Below are 25,204 nucleotides of genomic sequence, written 5' to 3' on the forward strand. Positions count from 1 at the left end.
CAGAGGGAGAGAGGGGAAAGCAGTGATATTCATGCACAGTCCAATCTGGACCAGTCCGATACTGCTACGTCTCTGGACAATACCAGTGCAAAAGACTAATAAATTAAGAGATGATTTAGCATGTTCGTTTCGTTCGTAGTATTATTAAACATATATGGTCTAATATCTATTAGATAGGACAAGAATTGCAGTACAAGTGTGCTGTAGAGTGTATTCGGAATAGAGGAATAGTCTATAGTTTCTTTGCGGTTTATTGTTATATAAAGTAAGCGGATTTATCAACAAAACGGATGACAATATCGAGAAGAGAGGAATATTAAAGCACCTTATTGTACCGTAAAGACTGCAGTATATTCCGGGGGAAATTGAAGCGTTCAACCGCATTATCCTCTTAAAAAAAAGAAGCGGTATCCCACCGATAAGAGCGCAGCGGTTCACCGCACCAGCCTTCACCGGCGTCCCGGCGCCCAGGAGCGGCTACGGGAGGTACGCGAGTCCCGATGCTCCCGGCCTTCTCCACCCCAGCGGGCCGCAATGGGGGAGACGAAAATTATCTACCACCTGGACGACCAGGAGACTCCGTACCTGGTCAAAGTACCAGTCCCGGCCGAAGAAGTCACTCTGGCCCACTTTAAACAAGTCCTCAATAAACCCAACTATAAATTTTTCTTCAAGTCAATGGACGATGATTTCGGGTAAGCTTTTCCTTCTTATTATTCCGAATTCAGACAGTTGTATGTGACTGTACACACTGTAACAGTATATAATATTCATATGATCTAAATAAGCTTGGATTCAAAATTCCTTCCTAAATCCTTTCCCACACTATTCCCATTCACACAGCCTGGTTTATTGTTTGGGAAGCTCTTCGGATTAAATGGGAGATTTTAATTGTTTACATTCTATAGGTTTAGATGAATCATAAATCTGAAAACCTTTCAAACACTAAACACATGCGTGTTGGAAATGGAGGACATTTTTAGCTATATATGGATATTGGTATGAGGATGGGAGTGGGGTTTACATTTGAATGTCTGAAGTGTTTTTTTCTTCTTCTCCTTTTTCTTTTCTTTTGGGTTTTTTTTTTTTTTTTTTCTTCCTGAGGCTCTGAGGAGGTCTGAAAGGGTGACTCAGGTCATGCAGACACACACAGAGTCTTTGCGGGAAAGCAGAGAAGAAAAAGAGCCCTGTTGGTGAAAGAGTGAGGAATGAGCCGGGCTTGGCACATGCTGTGTACGACAGGATGGGAAATTGTTTAAATTAATCCAGTGAGAAATGATCCTCAGCTTGGTTTTAATGTTATACATCTGGATGGATGGATCATCTGATCATGTGATAGGTTTGATTGTGCAACTTGATCCGATCGCATCTATTTGTCAGTCTTGACCCTTAGTCAGATTAGGCTACTTTCAGAGATCTGACTCGATTTGTAATTCATTTTGGATGCTGTTCAAGTAAGATTTGATTAAATAACGTAGCTGTATTAATCCCTGCTGAGAAACGAGGCTACAGCAGGAAAAGATCAACCGAGAAAGATACTGCGAATGTGCACCTAAGGATGGGAAATGTTTTACTTTATAAAAATCGGATTCAACGTTTTTTTATTACTACTGTCATCTATAAGGCTGAGGCCGGATATTTCGTTCTTAGTTTATTCTTAATTCCTATTTCACTTGTTTCGTACAGCATTTACCTACATAGCCATGTGATCCCTATCGTCTGTGACCCAAAAATTTCACTCATAATGTTTAATTAATTCCAATACTGTATCTAACAAAACAACAAATATGTTAAAATTCCAAATTTGTATTCATTCAAAACATTAAAGATCCACCACCATATTTAACCGTGGGCATGAGGTACTTTTCCATATGGCTACCTCTCTGTGTGCACCAAAACCACGTCTGGTGTTTATTGCCAAAAAGCTCTATTTTGGTTTCATCTGACCATAGACCCCGATCCCATTTGAAGTTCCAGTAGTGTCTGGCAAACTGAAGATGCTTGAGTGTGGTTTTGGATGAGAGTAGAGGCTTTTTTCTTGAAACCCTTCCAAACAACTTGTGGTGATATAGGTGACTTCAGATTGTAGTTTTGGAGACTTTCTGACCCCACGATGCAACTAACTTTTGCAATTCTCCAGCTGATTTCATAGGGGTTTTTAACGAATTCATAGGGGTGCCAATAATTGTTGTACACACACGCACACACATATATATATGTGTGTGTGTATATATATATATATATATATATATATATATATATATATATATATATATATATATATATATATATATATATATATGTATGTATATATGTGTGTGTGTGTGTGTGTATATATGTATATATGTAATCTCCTCTGATCTCTTTAATCAACAAGGTGCTGCTCGCTGGATGTTTTGTTTGTTTTTGTTTTGTTTTGTTTGGTTTTGTTTTTTTTTTTGGGGGGGGGGGGGGTGGGGGGGTCTGCGCACCAATCTGTCCAAACGCTAGAAACTGTTCCGAGAAGCACCACAGCTAACGTTACATTCTCTACAAAATCACATCATCAAGACTGCTTTAATCATTTATTCCATTAGCATCAAGCCATCCCATCCACAGACATACAGTAGGGTATTTGAGGTCAAATTTATTTTTTCCTCACCCTGCTACGATATTCTTATTAGCTTTTTAGTTCTTGTTGGTACCTCAGGGACCTACTGACAGGTCTTGAATGTTACATGGTTAAGGAAATAAAGTAGCTGTAGTAGGGTAATTTTATTATTTTTCTCTGGAGGAAATTGCTTTTCTTTCTGATGGCTACTGTAGAGCTTATAATCAGCGGCAGGCAATGAATATTGCCTTAGGGCATGTATTGTATTATGTTGAACTTATTAAACGTATTTTACACACTCTTGGGAAAAACTGTACTGAACAATAAAATTCCTTGTCCAATTATGTACCTTAAATCATATTTAAGGCACAATATAGCCATGTTTCCATTTACGAAAGATAACGATACCACCCCAGTGACAAACAAAGATTACTGTTTAGTCAGTAACATGGTCAGCAAGGTCAGCCATGATCGATAGGATTTTACTGATACCGATAACCAAGTTGGGCAGTACCTGCCAAAAACCGATTAATCAACCAATAGTTTTTAAAATTGATACTAAATGAAAACACTCAGAGTAAAATATTGCTAAACTTTATTGCAAAATAAACAGCACTGACTGTACCATGAAAATTTACTGCACTTTATATTAATACATTAATATAACTATTAAAGCGCACCTATTGTGGTTTTGAAACGTGCTTAATTTTGTTTTAAAGGTCTCATACAAGAGATCTACATGCATCCAAGGTCAAAAAAGACTTTAACATGCTCGTAATTTAAACTGCAGCATTACCATTTTTTCCTCAGTGTCAAAAACGACTCGTTCAATGATCCGTTCTAAAAGATTCATTCTAAAACTCCTCCTTTCAGAGAGCATACTCTCCTCTGATTGGTCAGATGTCCCAGTCTGTTGTGATTGGTCTACCGCTGTCAGCGAGCAGCCGATGAAGACCAGAGGCGGGGTTTTTTGTTCCAAACCTATGTAGGTTGGTACAGGAAGTAAGTCTGGAATTACTAACGACTCCTTTCAGCTGTTCAGAATCGGTTCCTTCTTTTCGGAGTCAATAACTCTGTTTGTCGTGCTCTTTGATTTTTTTTTTAACTTTGCAGACTTTTTACATTCACAAACAGCTCTATAACACACTCTCAAAGCTCTATGAAAGGTAATATTTGAAAAACCATAACAGGTGCACTTTAATATAAACCTGTCGGTGCTGCTGTTAATGAACCTTCTGACCAATCAGATTCGAGAATTTAAAAAAATTCTGATGGCCGTTTTTTGTTAAATGATTCTGTAATAATCAGACTAATATTTTGTACTTGTCAGCATGCACAATGTTGTTACTGTCGCCATTTCCAAACATTTTTGTGGTCCTATTAAATGTTGCCGAACAACAACAGATAACGTGCAGGAGTGGTTTATTTTAAACAATGAAATGATAACATGTTAGAAAATCATTGTAATAAAACTTTATATTATTCCATCCCTGGTGAATTGCGTTTCTGGTACTCATGTGAAGCAATATTGGAAAGATTGATTTTTTTTTTTTTTAAATGAAGGCAAGATGTTTTAAATGAACACATGTTTCATGTTTCTACATTCCACTGTCCTGATGTAGATCAAGTTCATATATGCAGTCGTTGAACTTTTTTTTTTTTCCGAAACAAATTATGTTTCCACATCAGCATCTCACTTTCCAGTAACATGCTCAAACATACTTCTCATATTTATTCAGCAGGACTCCACCTGGCGTGGCTTTGCCGAGCTGTTTCACTGCTCGCTAAATCGACTAACAGTTTGTTTGGAAAATGGCTGATCAGTGGTGTAAAGGAATGGTACAGCTAAAAAAAATTCCCTCAACCAAAAGTAGTCTGGTTTTGGTGGAGCACTGAGGGTAACATAGCTATCTGATAATGATAGACTTTCTCGCGTCTAGTTTTTTTTAGCAGTGTCACACAGACACACTGTAATATAAACTTGAACTTTACCATCTACAGCATATCAGTCCGTGCAGGATTTCGTGGGGGGGGGGATTTGTTTTTTTCTTTGTGGCCAAAAATGCTTGATTTACAAAAGAAACTTTGTGATGTAATTTTCGAAAGTGTGCTGCACGGTCTTTCGCAGCGATGTTTGTTGGTATATGAGACCTTTTACCTTTGACTGAATGCGTGTTGTGATGACATCACATGCGGTGATTTTGAAAAATTGCAAGCTTCTCCGAATATTGCGGAGTTTGCTTGATTTTGCGATTGCAAATACGCGAACTCCTGCAGGGACTGGTATATAAACTTTACCATTACACCGACAGACAGTTTGGACAACCAGCATCACTTTTTTATCTTAGAGCAGTCTAGTATCATTCTGTGCAATAAATCAGGAGGCTATGTGGTTATCGTCCCTCTGGACCTGCCTCCCAAAATATAAAGGGGGAATTGTTCTTGGAAGCTAAAAGTTTAATCTATATAAGGAATATCTTTGACTTTTTGAAAGCACTTCCAACTCCGTCTCCTTCCATAGATGTTAAATGTTTGTTTCCCTTCAAAAAAATCAGTAATGATGGGTATTACTTTGTTAAACATGTTTTTCTTAATATAATCTGTTTATTCGTACAAGTCCCGTCTGCCGAACAAGTCAAATAAAGAGGCAGGCATATCTTGGTTGATTGAGTACATTTGGGGTAAGACGAGGATCGTGTACGTTTCATTTTTATCCTGAGCTATTCCTGAACAAGTTTACAGAACCTCAGAGCTGGGAATGTCAGGCCCTCAAGCCCTTAACCCAACTACTTCAGCTACATGAAGCCACATGCATGGGTTAGAATCTGCCTCAGTTGTAAGTCAGTTTGGATAAAAGTGTTGGCCAGATGAATACATGTAAAATATAAAAGTGCTCAGCGGATAGAGAGTTTAGAGAGAGGATTTACACTCACACGGAAAGTTTACTCTGGAGCCAGATTTGTCTTTTCAGGAGCAAACTATAAACTGAATTTAAGATGGAACAGAGTTCAGTTGGACAAATGGCAAAGGGAAATCATGCAAATCTCAGCCTATGTTCAATTAAACAAGTTAACAGTGCAAACTGAGCCATGTTTTTCTTCTAACGCGAATATACACAGGCCGGTTGGTTCGTCACGATACACTTCAGTCACGATTTGATTCGAGCCGATTCTCAAAGTATTTTAAAATCTCAAATTATTTGTGCTTAAAAATCTGAATGAAGAAAAATGATGACTGAAAAGACCTTATTTTTTTCCGAAATAGGTTTAGTATTGTAAACAAAGTGTACTACAGGTTCACTATATCTTAAAAATAAAAAAAATAAATGTATCAGTTGTACAAAAAGTTCGATCGGATAAACAACGACGCAGTCTCTCGGACCTGGGAGAAATGCTTGATTGAAACGTGATGAGCTCTGTAGCAGCGAATGAGACGTCATTTAATGTCGTCGTTTTTTTTTAACAGAGCTCCAAAGCTCCAAACCCTAACCCTAAAATGCTTCCACGGCCTCTTTCTTGGGCACTGTAGATTGCAGCGGTGTGGGGCCGGTGTCATTTGAATGCTACCGAAGAGTTCTTTTTAGTGGTTATAATGTGGTTGCGTACCCTTACAACCTATAATGCGTGTCGGTCGTTATCAGGCTAACGGTCAGGTCACGAGAGCAGATTTCCAATAACGGCGCGGGCTCTCCAAGAAAGAATGCGATCACGTGACCAGCGTCCTTTCTATACATTTCAACACGATGGGTTGCGTAGCTTGGGACCGCTGCTGTTCAGACAGCGCAGTTGTAAAATTAGATGCATAACTAATAGAATGCTGATTTCCTGGATGTTTTCGCATCGCGTCACGATGCGTCGTCACACCCCTAGTTTTCAGGTGTTGTACTGTAAACCGATACAGTGCTCTAATTGCTCTCATTTTGTACAGTCCTGTAAAATAACAGAAGGGTATTTTACTGCAGATTTTCGCAATGTGATCCTCGTTACGCAAATATTAGTTGAACACTGCCATTCCTCAGCTGTACACTGACTGCAGAGTGAAACAGCAAAACCAAAACAATTGCGTATTTTAAACCAACTCCAACTTTACCAATGTGTTTAAACATTCAACTGTATTTAAATACTCACTTCCTGTCAATCACCTTTCCATTTATTGCAAATCTTCAAGCAAGGCGTCATCTTCATCAATCTTTAGTGCCTTTTAAACGACTTTAATTTACATTTCATCTGTCACCCCTCTGCATCTTGTCAGCAATTTCCCTGTCATTTATGCCAACATGATTGACAGTAAGTGGGGTGGGGTAAAATGGGACGGTCGATAAATGAGACCCCCGGGTTTTAGAGGTTTTATACGTTGTAGATACCTGATAACTGCAATGACTGTTACTCCTGGAAACGGTAGTTGCGAGAGTCTTTCTTTTTGTATGATTACACATTCTCCTGTTTTTGGTTAGGTAGAAAGACAAGGTAGGCATTGTGTTTTCTTTTCTTTTCTTTTCTTTTTCTTTCGCTCCGTCCGAGCATACCGACATCACAGCGTCACTTTCTGTTTATTGTTTAGGTGTTACTCAACCCAAAGCTATTTTCCAGCACCAAGCGTCCATCCGAATATTTTCCACTGAGAGCAGCAAAATTATGAATCCCTTTTGAGTCTTTTTGTTTTGTGATTACGCTCCTCCCTGACTCACCTGATAGAAAGAGCTTTTTCTGCTGATTTAAACTGATAAGTAGCTTAATAAGTGTAACAAGTAATAAGCGTTCTTAAAAAAAACAAACAAATGTTGATTTGGTCCTAAATAGCCAGAATAACTCTGGTAATCATCATTTTAGCCATTGTTGTGCAAAACTAAAAGGTGGTGAATACGGCATAAGAAAAGTGGGATGAATTAAAGAGTGGGACGGAGATAATAAAAAATAAAAACCTGCACTTGCTGAAATATGTATGTGAATGAGATGTGTGCAGTGTATAACTCAATGAGAAAGATAAGGCATTGAAGGCAACTTGAGCGAAGAAGGGGGATGTACTCGTTTTATGCTGCAGCATTATCACTGAAGACGCTGTAGTGAGAAATTCGCAGCTAATTTAATTCAGTGCAGAAATATAATCACAATTAACACCTATTATATTATAATATAAGAGTGATAACAGAAATATACCATACAAATTCAAAGGGGCAACGCAGAGGAAATAACGATGCACGGTAGTGGTGGGTGAATGGGCGAAAACATCATGTAATGTTGTTTCAGGATGGATCTTTTAGCGATTATTTTTCCGCTCGTCCGTGCGTCGGTCCATTCTTGTTAGCGCGATATCTGGAGACCGAGCTGTTGAATGAATTTCTATGAAATTGTCATTGTAACCAGCAGAACGGATTAGATTTCGGGATCAATCCAAACCTTGTCAAGGTCACAGCCAGGTCAAATGTCTGAAATAGTTTTCCTCCAATACCTTCCTTCGTGATTGAAGTATATTTTAAGGGTATTTCTGTAGCACAAATTAGTGACAAGAAGGGCTAGACTAGGCTTGTCGGTGGTCGAGGCATCACCGTCGATACTGCTGCTGTTGAGTTCTGCTTAAATTAAGTTAAGACTATTTTTGCGAGTGACGGAACTGAGCAACCAATCTGATTTCCTCATTGATGGACAAAAGTTTATGGACATCTGTCCGTCACACTCATATGTGGGCCTTCCCAAACCTGTTACCACAAAGCTGAAAACACACACTGGATTTCAGTGTTGGATGTAAGGGGTACGAAGATGTTCCAGCATGACAATGTCCCTGTCCTCAAAGTGAGGCCAATGAAGATATGGTTTGCCAAGGTTGGAGTGTAAGAGCTCAAGTGGCCTGCACAGAGCCCTGACCTCAACCCCACTGAGAACATCTTTGAGATGGAGTGCCAACTGCACTCCAGACCTTATTGCTGACCTCACTAATGCTCTTGTGGCTGTTATTGGAAGCGTTTGGTTGCAGTTAATGCTGGCACAACCAGATTTGCTGGTTTTTAGGGCGCACTTAGTTTTTCACATGGGTGATAGGTTTTGGATCACTTTTTTTTTTCCTTCAATAAAAAAAATAAAAACTATATTGTGTGTTTACTCGGGTTGCCTTTGTTTTATGTTTGTTTTATTTCGTTTGCAGATCTAAAGCTATTTAGTGTGAGATTTACACAAAAACAGAAGAAATCAGGGCTGTAAGTAAAAAGTACATCCTCTGCTAATGTTTTCAGTATTTAAAACTCATTCACACAGCATTAGAACTTGTTCTACGCACACTGATAAATGAGACCCCTGGTGTCTAAAGTCAAACAGTTTCCACGTGCAAGAGTAGCCAAACTGCTGGAATATACAAATGAGGTTAACATAGAGCTGATATCTACAAAGTACAAGGGGGTTCGGCTTCTTTCTCTGTATCTGAGGAGGAGATGGTTGGGCTGTCAGAAAGATCTTTATTTTTATCGTATGAATAGAACATTACGGAAATCAGTGTCGAAACAGATCTAAAATGTTTTGGCTTAACAGGAAAGGGGTTTATACCAGCTGGCTGCATCCTGCTCATGGTGTGTATGTGTTTGGGGGGCTGCCGTCCTCCCTCAGGACTCTCACACAGCAGCTGCCTGGACTATGTGGTCATTAACATCATGATTATCATCCCAACACACACATGGCATGGACAGATGGAGGACCAGGCCATGATTGGGCGCCATATTGAACAGAGAAGACTTTAACCTTCTCGTCTTGAAATGAAACATATCGAGTCCTTCATCTGAGCTTCAGGGAGTTTTCACGCGTTGTCCGTACACTCGAGTTCACACATAGGACTGATTCTCGTCATAGGTTTGCTTTCATGTAGAAGAATTCCTTCTGAACCGTGGATCGATTGCCAGACTTCGGCTCAAGCAGTGAGGAACAGTGCTTTTTGGATTGTCATATAAGGAGAAAGTTTTTAGGCATGGTTCGAATCCCACTTCCGCCCTGTGTGCGTGGAGTTTGCATGTTCTCCCTGTGCTCCAAGGGTCTCCTCCAGGTACTCCTCCAGTCCAAAGGCTGATTGGCATTTCCAAATTGTCCATTGCGTGTGAATGTGTGCGCGATTTTGCCCTGCGATAGGTTGGCACCCCATCTTGTACCCCAAGTTCCCTAGTCTCCAGGCTCTCTGTGACCCTGTGTACGATAAGTATGGAAAATGGATTGATATCCATAAGGTTTTCCATCCTTTCTGCTGATCAGAAGAGCCCTTTCTCTCGCACCACCAAATTTCACGCAGGAACTAACGTGACAAGCTGAACCAATCACGTTACTCGGCATGCAGCGCTGAGAGCCGATAGCTGCCACACGTGATATGGAAGCAATCCCCAGACCACCGTTTTTCAAGAGACCATTCCCGAGCTCGAACACGGAGTTCACACTTTACCACACGGTGTAAAAACAACCCCGGTGTAATCTAGCGCTCAGTGTTATGATGTGTGTAACACACACTGCTGCCCACTGCACTAAATCTGTTAGATCGCCCCATAATCACATTAGTCTGAAATAAAGCTTCGTTCCTGCTGATGGAGTTTTAACTGTGTGACTGGGAAACAGAAAAAAACCCAGCACGGCAGAAGCGTGTCATTGACAAATCCAGAAATCGTATGTTTTGTTGGGTCGTGGTGAGCATGAGTCATAAATATTGACCTCACTGTAATTTTACTGCCGGATTTGGACTGCAGAGCTGATCCTTTTGGCATGTCCTCCATCTCCGTCTCTTACTCTGTCTTTCCGTCTCCTTCCATCACTTCAGCACTCGGAATACTTTTCCTCTTTATTTTATTCTCTCTTTTTATTCTGTGCTCCCCATCATTTTGTCTCTCTCACATTATCTATCTATCTGTCTATCTATCTATCTATCTATCTGTCTATCTATCTATCTATCTATCTATCTATCTATCTATCTATCTGTCTACACCACTTACTTTTTTTGTCTGCATCATTTGGATTCTCTCTTTGCACTCAGTCAGAAGAAAACAATAATTGTGAAGATGGGATGTTGATGGGAGAAAAAGAACATAAAATAATTATTCTACATATTACACACACACACACACACACACACACCTTTATACATATGAGAATTGAGCAAGCAAACATTCTGTTACACTCTATTACTAAATCTATTACTGTCTTTCTTTTCTTGCTCTCTTTTTTTCACTACTTGTTCTCTCTCCATTACACACACTCTCGCTCTCCCTTTCTCTCCCTCTCTCTTCACTACTTGTACTACTTGTCTTCACTCTCTCCCTCTTCACCACTTCCAGTACTTGTTCTCTCTCTCTCGCTCTCTCTTTCTCTAGTACTACTTGTTTTCTCTCTCTTTTCACTACATTGTCTCTCTCTATCGTTCCCTATCTATCTCCACAACACACGCACTCTCTCTTTCTCTCTCTCGCGCTTTCTTTCTCTCCCCACTACTCTCTCTTCCTTTTGCCTTTGGCTATACTGCAGATCCGCAGATGATGGGCATTTAAATGGCTTTTAGTTTCCTTTAAGCTATATCTGGCAACATCACAGCATGATCTTGCCAGAGGTTTGCATGTGAGAGAGAGAGAGAGAGAGAGAGAGAGAGAGAGAGAGGTCAGCATGGCCCTGGCTCATTTGAGCGGTTGAGGTTCTTTCACTTTGCTGGCTGTTTCTTCATCTCAGGCTGAATGACTGTTTCTTCATGAGGCTGACCTACTTTCCCTGCTTCATTTTCCTGCCGTGTTCAGTTCCTGCTGGGGTTTGAATCTATGAGCCTGTGTGTGTTTGGGAATATTTGCATTTCGGTATTTGTGTGCACTTTGTTGCATATTTGCATTGTATGTGTGTAATCTCCTAATCCTAAAATGGATCGTTAATCCTAAAATGGTCTTGTCTGTGTGTGTGTGTGTGTGTGTGTGTGTGTGTGTTTGACAGTGTGTTTGACAGTGATAGCAGTCCCTTCTAGCGATCCGTCGCCCTCGTTCTCTCTCCCTCGTCTCTTTCTCTTCCTCCACTCCCTTTCCGTGGGGGTTCAGGGTTCCTATTTGTCTGCTTTTTTCTAGTAAATCTAATCATAGCAGCCTGTGAAGACAGGATTGCTCTTTATTAGCGGTCAACTCTGCCTACAAATCAGGCCTGTCCCCACACACACACACACACTGACCGGATATAGAGTCCTAGTTCCACTGGGAATGCTCCCCCAGGATGGTGTGTGTGTGTGTGTGTGTGTGTGTGTGTGTGTGTGTGTGTGTGTGTGTTTAACGGCAATATTTTCTACCATTTTGCACCATCACAAACTCTATTTTGGCACTAAAAATTCACATCAGGGTTGCCAAGTAGAGATATATTTCACACCGAATTGAGTTAGGTTTGAATCACTGACTACGTTTACATGGACAACAATAATCTAATTATTTACCTTATTTTGAATAAGGCAATGTTGTGATTAAGGTGTTTACACGAGTCGCTTTTAGAATATTTCTTTCATGTTCCCGTTTTACATTTTATAGGATGTAGACTGATTAACGGCACACATAATTATGTCCCCACGCAACGCCGTCTGACGTCCCTCCAGAATTTCACGTATCGACATACCGTTCGTCTTCGTTATGGTACCGTATACAGTTTTTGGTGTTTCATTTTTAATTTTACGAAAACCTCAAGTGCAGTTAATTATTAGTCGTGCTATACGCGCAAATAAACGACTGCTTGAAGCAGTGGACTGCATCCCAAACCGTGTACTTACCTACTGTATAAAAGCCGAGATACGTGTATTTCACTTACTATATAGCAGGTAAGTACGCGGTTTGGGACGCAGCCGTGCTCTCTTGTTTGTCGTTAAACGGTTGAGCGCTGCCGTGTGCACGTGTCCTGTCGCAAAATGCAGTGGAAACTCCCACACGACATTAATTGTGTGATTAAGGTGTGTACATGTCTGTAACGCACGTCGATAACGCGACTAAAACAGGAATACTCCACACGTCTTAATTCCATTTGTGTTTACTTCGAGTGTGACTTTAGTCGGATTAAGGTCCTCAATAATCGCTGTTTACATGCTAGTTTCTTAATCAGAGTATCGTCTTAATCGGTTTAATATCGGATTATCGTTGTCCATGTAAACGTACTGAATGTTGCAGTTGGAAACGTGAAGTCCGTTTCAGGCGCAACAAAATGAAGAGATATGTATCTTCTTTTTGGGATTGTGTCAAGTCTTTTTGTGGGTGGAAATATCGCTTAGACCTGGCAACCCTGCACACCAGTTGAAAGCTTGACCAGAGAGCTAATGTTTCATCTAATTACCCATGTTCAATTTGTTTCAGTATGTATGCTGCGAAGCGTCTGGATCACACAACCACCGTCATTATCGAGTTTCAGCTGTATAATGTGAAATGTTTTAAACAATTGAAAATGGAAACTCAAGACGCATAATCTATTCAGGGGTTGCTTCTTTTGATTTTGACCGTATCATATTGAGACACCACTGTATAGTATAGATATAGATATCACATCAAATGAGAATTTCGTGTACCGTTATACCCTACCAACGAGCGATCTAAACCTTTTTGAGATTTGAGAACATATTGCCTGGAAAGCCACGTTATTCAGAATTTTCGGAAGAAATCAGAAACAGTCGGAGCCCTCAAACCAAAAAGCGCTTGGCCGCATTTCACTTTCTGTCCTCTGCTTCGTTTTCAGCATTCAGTGGTGCTGGAATTTCAGTCTTCTTTGAATTCCAAATATATTCCAAATGTGCAAAAGATGACGATCATGAACGTGTGTTTTGAAATTGGCAGAAAGTGCCCAAAGCGGCGTTTGACACTGGGATGACCATGTGGTTATTATACTGCATTCATGTTACAATGGGGAAAAGACTGTAATTCCCACTTTTCGACTTGAGGCCAGATTTTTTATATGAAGCGATTGACTTCATTTTGACTTCATGAACATATGTGTCCAAATCTGAATTTTAGTTTATAATTATTTACTGATAAATTACTATCCCAGCTCCTGGTCTTCAACTCTGTTAGCGATTAGAAAAAGGTGTGCTAATTTTTAACATGAACACAGCTGAATTTAGCTAAAATTAGGTCAGAACTATAACCGCATATGTATATATTAAACTATCCAGAGAGCGTGTGCCCACTGTCGCCTCAGATTCCCGTTCTTGGCTGAGACGACTGGAACAGGAAGTGGTCTAGGTTCACTGTTTTGTGCGTATAACCTTTTCTGCTCAGCACAGTGTCGTAGCTCATCTGGCTCAAGGTTCGACATTGTTGTGCGTTCTGAGATGCTTTTCTGCTCACCACAGTTGTAAAGTCTGGCCGTTCGCCTCTGATCTCTTTCATCAGCATACCATTTCCACACACAGAACTCTCACTCACTGGATGGTTTTTTAAATTTTTTTTTTTAGTTTGCTTGTTTTCGCACCATACTGTGTGAAAGGTAAAGACTAGTGCGTGTAATCCGAGGAGATCAGCAGCTTCTGAAATACTCAAACTGGCCCGTCTAGCATTGTCAAAACACGCCACGGTCAAAGTTACTGAGATCACATTTTTCCCCCGTTCTAATGTTTAATGTGAACGTTAACGGTTTTTTTTTCTTTTTCTAAAATGGCCTGTTTTTGTAATTATCCACAAAAACATTTGCGTAACACTTTCTTTCCCATTTATTTTCCCATTTATCCGGAGCCGATTTATTTTTTTTCCTGTCTTTTTCTAACATTTGGTTGTTGGCAAACGTTTATAGTTCTTTCACAACGTGGACGAATTCCACTGAAATCTTGAGGGAGACCTCTCCTGACACGTAGCCGTGCCCACTTCATGAACCGTGGCACGTCATATAACATGACACGACAATCTGAAGCTATAGCTGGCTACCTCTTAATACTTTTGGCACAAAATAAACTTCATGTCATTACATTTATTTTCCCCTCAGCGATGTGCAGTCTGTACACTGTACACTGCAGAGCTATTACACTACCGAGTTAATTGCATCCTCAAATGACCCCATAACACAAAAATCCCCACGATTAGGTTTGGCTGTAGGGATCTATTTTATTGCCAGGTGTAAGCATTCCTACACATGTGAGGAGTCCAAAAAAAATCCCCCTAGAGGAACAAGCTGCAGGATTTCACATTTTTAGGAGCACAGATATTATCGAAACACTTTTTTTTGTTTGTTTTTGTTTTCTCAAGTGAAATTATTACATGTAGTCAGTAAAGACCACAACAGTGGTAGAGAGCTTTCTGGAAAAGAGGCCGGGGAGCAGTTGAGAGAACTTGAGCTTGACTGTGAGAGCCAAAAGCAGCAGCAGAAATAAGGGTGCACTGGAAAAGGGCTTTAGAGGAGGGCAAGCTGTAAAACTGTTATTTCCTCGCCTGGGCAGAATTAAAGCCATGCTGCAACACTGTGAAATCCACTCGGTTACTGCAAACTCAGAAGAATCCTGACACAGTATTCAGTTTTCCAAATACTGTAGACTAGAAGTGGGAGATATGACAAAAATACCATGTCACAGTTTTCAAACACATTGCTACAATACACATTATGTATCACAATATATAGGTTTGCTAAAAAAAAGTTCCCAGCAATATATATATATATATATATATATATATATATATATATATATATATATATATATATATATAAAATTTATTTATAAAAAAAAATACATTTTTAATTCATAGGAGAAAAAATGTTTACAGTAAAAAATTCAACATTGTACAATTTTATAGTCCCCGTGTTGAGACGCTCACCGTTATTTGATGTATTGATGTAATTTCCACTGAAACAGGATGTCAGGGCGGGATATATCGAGTGGCTCCTCCCCCTTTTTAAATAGCCAATAGAATTTAGCTTACAGCCCAGGCTACGGGGCGGTCACACTAGACTTTCACAATGCAAAATTTCTTCAGAGACCACTGTGAATGTGGGCAGCAGTTGGATCTGACACCACATGTCAAGGCATTGGGTTTTTTTTAAAAAGAATTTTACAAATGTTTGTTTCAAGGTTAAAATATATTATGTGTTGCTGTATGCAGAGACACCGCATTCCAGGCAGCTTCTCTTTTGATGCTGATTATATATGTTTTTTGAGCTGCGTTGTATAAAACAGGATGGTGCGACACCGCTATAATCGGTGCGTCCTCCATTTTGGATTTTCTGAAGGGGTCACGCCGTGACGTGTCGATCTTGTATTGGTCTTCACACGAATGAATTCTCAGGTTATAGTTCACCACACTTCATCTTTGGAACTCAGAGAAACGCGAATCTTCTTCGCGTGAGTTTGCGTTTCCGGTGTCTAGCATTCGCATGCGTATGAATGGAAGTCAACGGAACGAAAAGTGTGGTGCCGTACTTGGAAAAATTCCTGTCACAAAGCCATGAGCGGGCACGGATACCTCCTTCTTCAAAGTGAATGAACTCCACTTCCTTCTTAACCAACTTGCAGTTGGAAAACGGAATACAGCGCACGCGTTCGAACAGCCAGAGCCACATTTACGACCCACGCTCGCGGATATGATTTCTCTCGCTCAACAACGGCGACTTCGGCAAGGTGATTTTTTTTATGATGTTGGGGGCGGGACACTTAAGATTCTAGAGAGCACTTGATTGGACAGAAAATCTGATGAGAAGCTGAAGTGCAGAATGATGTCATCAAAATTGTTGATCCGTACTAGTGGTAGGGAGAAACTATAAATTATAGCTAGCTTATAGATAATCTTAATCTTGAGTCAGTTTGTAATTATTTTAAAAAGCAACAACATCATCAAATCGTTTAATAAAAGTGGTATCATCATGGACATTCGAAAGTATCGTTTGAGAGAATTTGTGGCCAGCCCTTGGGTGGAAGACGCAGTTATAGTTTTATTGCCGTTATTTCGAGTTGTGGCAAATAAAGTAAAATAATTGATGTTATTAATAACAATAATTCTTATCTTTAAACTTCTATAAAGACTGCATAATGTATTACCAATGCAATACAATATCACGTTGAAATCACGAGAAAAACTCTTGAGTAGTGCTTCTTGAGTAGTATATATAGCCCTAAAAAATTTCTTTAAAAAAAAATTGTTGCGGAAACAAATAATAACAATTATTCTTCAAATAATAAAAATCTTGTCCGCTCTTTGTGCATTCTCCAACAAGAAACAAATGAAGTAGTGATACAAAATGATGGACACAAGCATAGCCTAATGGGGCAATAATAGCTAATAGAGGAAGATAATCTTCATTTCCATGGTTAATATGAAGCAGTTTTCCTAGAGGACCTCATTTCCTCGAATACACTAGAGGAGCTGGTTAATTAGGTGACACTGAATGAGGTGGGATAACTAAAACACAGAAACGTACGCGAGACCCAAGACTGGGAATGACAACAAAAGTATCGGCCCGAATGATCATACACAGACGTAACATAATGGGATTTTTGCGTATCCCTTCATTTGGAGTGTCGGGTATAGTACAGTCGCTACCTCCCTGGGGGTTAAAAGGTAATAAAATAAGAATATAGACAGTGTAATGAAAATAACATTATAATAATGTATATTCTTGATATTACTTTTAACCCCTAGTAATTAGAGTCATGCATTAGGAAAAGGCGTGCACAGATAATCAGCTATACACAGTGAGAGACGGAGGAGAGGAGGGTGCATCAGGAGGAAGCGTTTTTGGACAATATTTGCGCTCCTCGGATAGTCAGAAGGCAGCGTAAAGACCGCTGACTTCTAAAGCGCATTATATTTGGGCGATATCGGATGTGTCTGTCTCACAGAAGGCAATCTGTTAATTCTGTTCGCCAGATAAGAGTGCCTTGAATGTTCGAACTGCTAGTAGAATTGCTGCTTCCACGGAGGAGGAAGTACTTTTTGATCACGTAGGATGATATCTATAATAAAATTACGACAGTTGCGACGATAAAACGTCATCCTGAGTCATTCTTACCAGCCCCTTCTTATACAGTGAAAGATGATGTACGGTGGTGCTTGAAAGTTTGTGAACCCTTCAGAACGTTCTGTTTTTCTGCAGTAATATGACCTAAAACATCATCAGATTTTTCTTGAAGTCCTAAAAGAGAACCCGGTTAAACAGATGAGACAAAAATATTATACTTGGTCACTTATTTATTGAGAATAATGATCCAATTGTAGGTTGTGTTTATGTAGATATACTGAAAATTCTTTCAAGCACCAGTGTATGCAGGTGTTATGGTTTATTCAAGGTGTATGATGACCTGTAGGATTGTATGATTACCTCAGCGTTAACTTTGTGGTTGTAACCACAACATTTTATCATAAAGATCAGCTATCAAACGCACAGAAGAACATGGCATTGTTGGTCCAAACTACGAAACAACTGTCTATTTTTGTCTAAACAACACTGCACAATGCTGCGCTAGTTAAGCTTTAATCATTGGGCCCAGGCCCTAGCCTTTCCCCTCAGCCTCTATCGCTTTCTCACAGCAGCGTGATAAATCCTGACAATGTAAGAGATTTAATGGAAACGTTGTTCTCAACGATATCTTTCTAAAAAAGGTTTTGGTTGTGTATATACAAGGAAGTGCAAAGATTTTCACCACCACCATTGTGGTGTGTATTTTTTTTAAATGATCGGTTAATACTGTGACACTGTGAAACTGTTATATTTTTAGACCCATACCAGCCCTAGTGTTTGTGTATGTGTGTGTGTTAGTCGTCATAGTCTAGGAATCAAGTGCATGCGGATCCTTCTCTATTTACTGTTAAGGTAAACTGATCTTAAACATCAGACAGTATGCAGAGAAGTCCCAACGAGAAGAAGAAAGATGATTGATGGGTGGGATGGTGGGTGCATGGATTTAATACAACGATCAGTTTTATTGGCCAACAAGCCTCACTTGCAAGGAATTTGACTTGGCAGTTGCTCAGAATATGAAAGAAGGTAATGGTCTACAGAGTGGCGTAACCGCCTGAGGCTTTGTTCGATCATCAGAACATTGTGAGAGACTTTAAATTCAGATGATGTCTCAGCCATGGCCAGCGGTCTGGCAGCATATTTGGTCCAGTTATCATTATATTATTGGAAAAAAAAAAACAATAGTGCACGTATTGCGTGATTAGTAAGCATTAACGTGGAAATCAAAGCTGGTCTTTCAGAATGAAGTGTTATGGACACCAATATGAAAGAAGATGCAGAATAAAATACACTCCAAAAATGTTTCGGAGATAGTCTGGTTTAAATTATATCATCATATAATTTCCATTATATCATCATTAGTCATCATTTCGAAAGAAATAATTCACTCCCGGAGCCGGGTTTCGCTCTACGAGGTTTGTACGTTGGCATGTCTTTCCAACAGTCCGTCGCTAGGGAAGAAATTGTTGGAGTTTCTTTATTTATTTTAAAAAATTATAGTATTTCCAAACATGGTGGAAGTTCTTGGTTATGTGACAGGCACTTTTTCGGAGAAGTGATTTACCAGTTTGGGGCTGTTCACCACAGGACTGTATTAATACCCCTATCTGATCAACGACGTGATTCCGTCTTTCTACACGATCAGGCATTTCCATCGGTGCGAGGAAATAATTCAAGCAATAAAATGCCTCATAGAGCCATGTAGTCCGTTTTTAATATCGTACAGCTTGGATAAAAGGTAGGCAATTCTCGTGATCTGGAAATTCAAGAGTACGTCATGTCCCGAGCTTAATTTACAGTATGTGCAGGATGCAGAAAGCCCAGCGTATTGAAAGTAATTGCACTAGACTGTGATTAATAGCTGTCTAGTGCTACATCAAGTCTTATAAGATGTAATAGCTGTAATAGTAGGGTGTAAAAGAGGGAGGTGAAAGATGTGGCGATATAAGAGAGGAAGTGAGGCTGTTAGAAGTGCATTATTATAGTCAACTCCAATCTCTCAGCCAGGCATTTCGGGTTTGGCCACTGCTAGACGAGCTGCCGGGGATCATGTTCTTTCCTCTGTCCCAGTTTCAGCGGGGTGGGCAGTGGCTGCTTGAGCCAATGCCAGAAAATGCTCTAAGGAAAGCATTGTTGCATACATGTAGTGTATTCTGTATAGTGTGTTCTGGCCCAGTATATATGGTATATGGTGTACTACATAATATTCCTCTCAGTAGTATCCAGTACATTAGACAGAATGTGAGACTTGTTGTGTAATATTAATGTTGTTCACTACAGTCATGTGACTACCTGTCCATCAAATTTACTTGTGGATGCAGCTCTCTCAGTACTTTTGGTTACTGTGACACAAAATGTTTTAGTTTATGTTGGTTAAAGCCAAATATGATGCTAAGTGGTCTCCTAATTGGAGAACAGAGGTGCTGTGTACATAGAGTGAATCATCACACCCTCGCCTTAACCTGTGTGGTGTTCTTGAGTATCTCAGACAGACTTGTTTTCGTGACAAATCCAACAGGCCTGCAGCATTGATGTTCTGTGGCCACCTCATTCGAGTTTACTGAATAAAATTGAACAGTTGCACAAAGTGACAGTTTTAACATATCCTTAACGTATAACCTAAAACTTGCACCAACCCTCTAGTCCAGTGGTTCTCAACCTTTTGTGAGCTCTGGACCCCTAGCATATTTCAAACAATCCACAAGGACCCCCCTCACTCCACAACAATTATAGGCTATATATTTAACATGTCTATGTATGTTACTTTATTTGATTAATATTTAACAGGAATAATATTAACATTGCACATTTAAAATTGAATCGATTTTTTGAAGATTAAAAAAAAAGAAGTTTTTATTTTGTAATTTTTTATTTTATTGTTGGTGTGACTTGAACTTTGTCTGCCACTCATAGGGTTTTGCAAATTATCATTTCATTTGTAAATAAATAAAAAATCCATCGAGGAACGATCGTCAGCTAACGTGATATTTGTGAATGCACGCGAATAACCAAATTGGTTCATTGTAAAACAATCTTAAATTGTTCTTACATCTGATGGGCGTATGATATATTTGAATATATTTTGTACATTTAGCAATAAATAAATAAATAAATAAATAATATTTAAAATGTATATATATATATATAATTTAAAATTTTAAAACTTTCTCACGACCCCCTACAATTACACCACGGACCACTTGCTAGTTAGCTAACATGCCTGATTTATATTGCTTTGACAAACCTATGTAACTCATCTGAAATCTCCTTTAAGAAACTAGCTATCTAATTCTAGATGTCTAGGCCATCTTCTTCCTGAAGAGTTACCTATAATGGAAATGTTTAGCTAACAATTAGGTTTGTGGTATCTGGATTCAGAGCCACGACATCCTTGACGTTATAATCGTAAAACATTACATCTTTAATGTTCTCACAAACAAGAAAGTTGTAAACATCAAGAAGCTTAAATGACTTCATTAAAACCACTGACAGGTGAAGTGAACAACATCGATTATCTCGTTACAATGGCACCTGTCAAGGCGTGGGACATATTAGGCAGCAAGTGAACAGTCAGTTCTCGAAGCCAATGCACCGAAAGCACCTACAATGGGCACGTAAGCATCCGAACTGGACCAAGGAGCAATGGAAGATGCTGGCCTGGTCTGATGAATCACATTCATGTGCGTGTGCATCACTTAGCTGTTGAGTACACCCCTTCATGGCGACGGTATTCCCTAATGGCAGTGGTTTCTTTCAGGCTTTCGCCTTGACACAATGCGAAAGCTGTTCAGGAACGGTTTGAGGAACATGACTAAGTGTTCAAGGTGTTGACTCGGCCTCCAGATTCCCCAGATCTCAATCCGATCGAGCATCTGTGGGATGTACTGGACAAACAAGTTCGATCCATGTGGGCTCCACCTCAACTTACAGGACTTAAAGGATCTGCTGCTAACGTCCTGCTGCTAACATCACACCTTCAGAGGTCCATGCCTCGACGGGTCAGAGCTGTTTTGGTGGTACAAGTGAGACTTAGACAATATGTATATATTATCCTAAGTAAAATTCTTGATCGTTTCTTCAGTCAGATTATAACCATGTAGTATCAGATTGCTAGACTGCTCGGGTCTTTTCGCATCCAAGTTGCATGCACATCTCTTTTTGTTTACAAACAACAAACTTGCTCGCCACCCCTCTCCCACTCTAACACATCGAATCATCAGTCTGTCATGTCTACGGTATGACGGGACCATGCCTCATTTCACACAATTTACCAAACCTGCTTGCAAGTCATGATTTGATTTGATTTGATTTATGTCATGATTCTTCCTGTGCACCTGGATACATGTGTCTCTCCATCTCTATACACACACACACACACACACACACATAAAACAATTTGCTTTTATGGCCTCTGCACTGAAACAGGTGCGGTCCAAAGAAAGAGACAGCGTAACATTCCATCTATATTCCATCATACACGTGCACTACTTGTGTGTGTGTGTGTGTGTGTGTGTGTGTGTGTGTGTGTGTGTGTGTGTGTGTGTGTGTGTGCGTGTGTGTGAGTGCGGATGTGATTAAAGTTTTGATTTATAATGCATGAACAGTGCCATGATCATTATACACACTTCTATTATTAATATATCACGCGCATCGGCTCAGTCAGTCTCCTTGACAGTGGTTTCCAGGACAACACGGGTCATTCAAGGTCAACACCTTTTTAGGGAGCAGCTGAGAAGGGGGAAGGGGTGGAAGTGTGTGTGTGTGAAAGAGAGAGAGAGAGAGACTGTTTAGTCCAACTTAAATTGGGTGTGTGTGTAAATTGACCTGTGTGTTGCTGCTCAGTAGAGTTGTAGTAGTAAAGTAGTAGTAGAGTTGTTGTAGCAGTAGTAGAGTTGTAGTAAAGTTTTAGTAGTAGTGTTGTAGTAGTAAAGTTGTAGTAGAGGAGTTGTAGTTGTAGTAGACGAGTTGTAGTAGTAGTAGAGTTGTAGTAGAGTTGTAAGTGTAGTAAAGTTGTAGTAGTAGAGGAGTTGTTGTAGTAGTAGAATTGTAATTGTAGAGGAGTTGTAGTTGTAGTAGTAGTAGTAGTAGTAGAGTTGTAGTTGTAGTAGTAGTAGTAGAGTTGTAGTAGTAGTGTAGTAGTAGTAGAGTTGTAGGAGAGGAGGTGTAGTAGTAGAGTTGTAGTTGTAGTAGTAGAGTTGTAGTTGTAGTAGTAGTGTAGTAGTAGTGTAGTAGTAATAGAGTTGTAGTTGTAGTAGTAGTGTAGTAGTAGTAGAGTTGTAGTTGTAGTAGTGTAGTAGTAGTGTAGTAGTAGTAGTAGAGTTGTAGTTGTAGTAGTAGTAGAGTTGTAGGAGAGGAGGTGTAGTAGTAGAGTTGTAGTTGTAGTAGTAGTGTAGTAGTAGTAGAGTTGTAGTTGTAGTAGTAGTAGTGTAGTAGTAGTGTAGTAGTAGTAGAGTTGTAGTTGTAGTAGTAGTGTAGTAGTAGTAGAGTTGTAGTTGTAGTAGTAGTGTAGTAGTAGTAGAGTTGTAGTAGTAGTAGAGTTGTAGTTGTAGTAGTAGTGTAGTAGTAGTGTAGTTGTAGTAGAGTTGTAGTTGTAGTAGTAGTGTAGTAGTAGTAGAGTTGTAGTTGTAGTAGTAGTGTAGTTGTAGTAGAGTTGTAGTTGTAGTAGTAGTGTAGTAGTAGTAGAGTTGTAGTAGTAGTGTAGTAGTAGTGTAGTTGTAGTAGAGTTGTAGTTGTAGTAGTAGTGTAGTAGTAGTAGAGTTGTAGTAGTAGTAGAGTTGTAGTTGTAGTAGTAGTGTAGTAGTAGTGTAGTTGTAGTAGAGTTGCAGTTGTAGTAGTAGTGCAGTAGTAGTGTAGTAGTAGTAGTAGTGCAGTAGTAGTGTAGTAGTAGTGTAGTAGTAGTGTAGTTGTAGTAGAGTTGTAGTTGTGGTAGTAGTGTAGTAGTAGTGTAGTAGTAGTGTAGTTGTAGTAGTAGAGTTGTAGTTGTAGTAGTAGTGTAGTAGTAGTAGAGTTGTAGTTGTAGTAGTGTAGTAGTAGTGTAGTTGTAGTAGAGTTGTAGTTGTAGTAGTAGTGTAGTAGTAGTAGAGTTGTAGTTGTAGTAGTAGTGTAGTTGTAGTAGAGTTGTAGTTGTAGTAGTAGTGTAGTAGTAGTAGAGTTGTAGTAGTAGTGTAGTAGTAGTGTAGTAGTAGTGTAGTTGTAGTAGAGTTGTAGTTGTAGTAGTAGTGTAGTAGTAGTAGAGTTGTAGTTGTAGTAGTAGTGTAGTAGTAGTAGAGTTGTAGTAGTAGTAGAGTTGTAGTTGTAGTAGTAGTGTAGTAGTAGTGTAGTTGTAGTAGAGTTGCAGTTGTAGTAGTAGTGCAGTAGTAGTGTAGTAGTAGTGTAGTAGTAGTAGTAGTGTAGTAGTAGTGTAGTAGTAGTGTAGTAGTAGTGTAGTAGTAGTGTAGTAGTAGTGTAGTTGTAGTAGAGTTGTAGTTGTGGTAGTAGTGCAGTAGTAGTGTAGTAGTAGTGTAGTAGTAGTGTAGTAGTAGTAGAGTTGTAGTTGTAGTAGTGTAGTAGTAGTAGTGTAGTAGTAGTAGAGTTGTAGTTGTAGTAGTAGTGTAGTAGTAGTGTAGTAGTAGTAGAGTTGTAGTTGTAGTAGTAGTGTAGTAGTAGTGTAGTAGTAGTGTAGTTGTAGTAGAGTTGTAGTTGTGGTAGTAGTGCAGTAGTAGTGTAGTAGTAGTGTAGTAGTAGTGTAGTAGTAGTGTAGTAGTAGTAGAGTTGTAGTTGTAGTAGTAGTGTAGTAGTAGTAGAGTTGTAGTTGTAGTAGTGTTGTAGTAGTAGAGTTGTAGTTGTAGTAGTGTAGTAGTAGAGTTGTAGTTATAGTAGTTGTAGTAGTAGTGTAGTAGTAGTAGAGTTGTAGTTGTAGTAGTAGTAGTAGAGTTGTAGTTGTAGTAGTAGTGTAGTAGTAGTAGAGTTGTAGTTGTAGTAGTAGTGTAGTAGTAGTAGTAGAGTTGTAGTTGTTGTAGTAGAGTTGCAGTTGTAGTAGTAGTGCAGTAGTAGTGCAGTAGTAGTGTAGTAGTAGTGTAGTAGTAGTAGAGTTGTAGTTGTAGTAGTGTAGTAGTAGTAGTGTAGTAGTAGTAGAGTTGTAGTTGTAGTAGTAGTGTAGTAGTAGTGTAGTAGTAGTAGAGTTGTAGTTGTAGTAGTGTAGTAGTAGTGTAGTAGTAGTAGAGTTGTAGTTGTAGTAGTAGTGTAGTAGTAGTGTAGTTGTAGTAGAGTTGTAGTTGTGGTAGTAGTGCAGTAGTAGTGTAGTAGTAGTGTAGTAGTAGTGTAGTAGTAGTGTAGTAGTAGTAGAGTTGTAGTTGTAGTAGTAGTGTAGTAGTAGTAGAGTTGTAGTTGTAGTAGTAGTGTAGTAGTAGTAGAGTTGTAGTTGTAGTAGTGTAGTAGTAGTAGAGTTGTAGTTATAGTAGTTGTAGTAGTAGTGTAGTAGTAGTAGAGTTGTAGTTGTAGTAGTAGTGTAGTAGTAGTAGAGTTGTAGTTGTAGTAGTGTAGTAGTAGTAGAGTTGTAGTTATAGTAGTTGTAGTAGTAGTGTAGTAGTAGTAGAGTTGTAGTTGTAGTAGTAGTGTAGTAGTAGTAGAGTTGTAGTTGTAGTAGTAGTGTAGTAGTAGTGTAGTAGTAGTAGAGTTGTAGTTGTAGTAGTAGTGTAGTAGTAGTAGAGTTGTAGTTGTAGTAGTAGTGTAGTAGTAGTGTAGT

The 25,204-nt window shown here is 39.4% G+C and overlaps 1 protein-coding gene across 1 annotated transcript in view; it reads left to right on the forward strand.

Moving 5' to 3' along the window:
• The window catches only part of LOC108264349 (segment polarity protein dishevelled homolog DVL-3), a 46,470-nt gene continuing 21,266 nt past the window's right edge, over positions 1-25,204 (forward strand). The window contains exon 1 of the mRNA XM_047152726.2: positions 1-695. Within this exon, the coding sequence (XP_047008682.1) occupies positions 535-695 (161 nt within the window). The 5' untranslated portion in view covers positions 1-534. The remainder of the gene's footprint in view (positions 696-25,204) is intronic.

This window comes from Ictalurus punctatus, chromosome 4 (genome assembly GCF_001660625.3).
Source record: "Ictalurus punctatus breed USDA103 chromosome 4, Coco_2.0, whole genome shotgun sequence".
In the NCBI taxonomy this organism is placed as follows: Eukaryota; Metazoa; Chordata; class Actinopteri; order Siluriformes; family Ictaluridae; genus Ictalurus; species Ictalurus punctatus.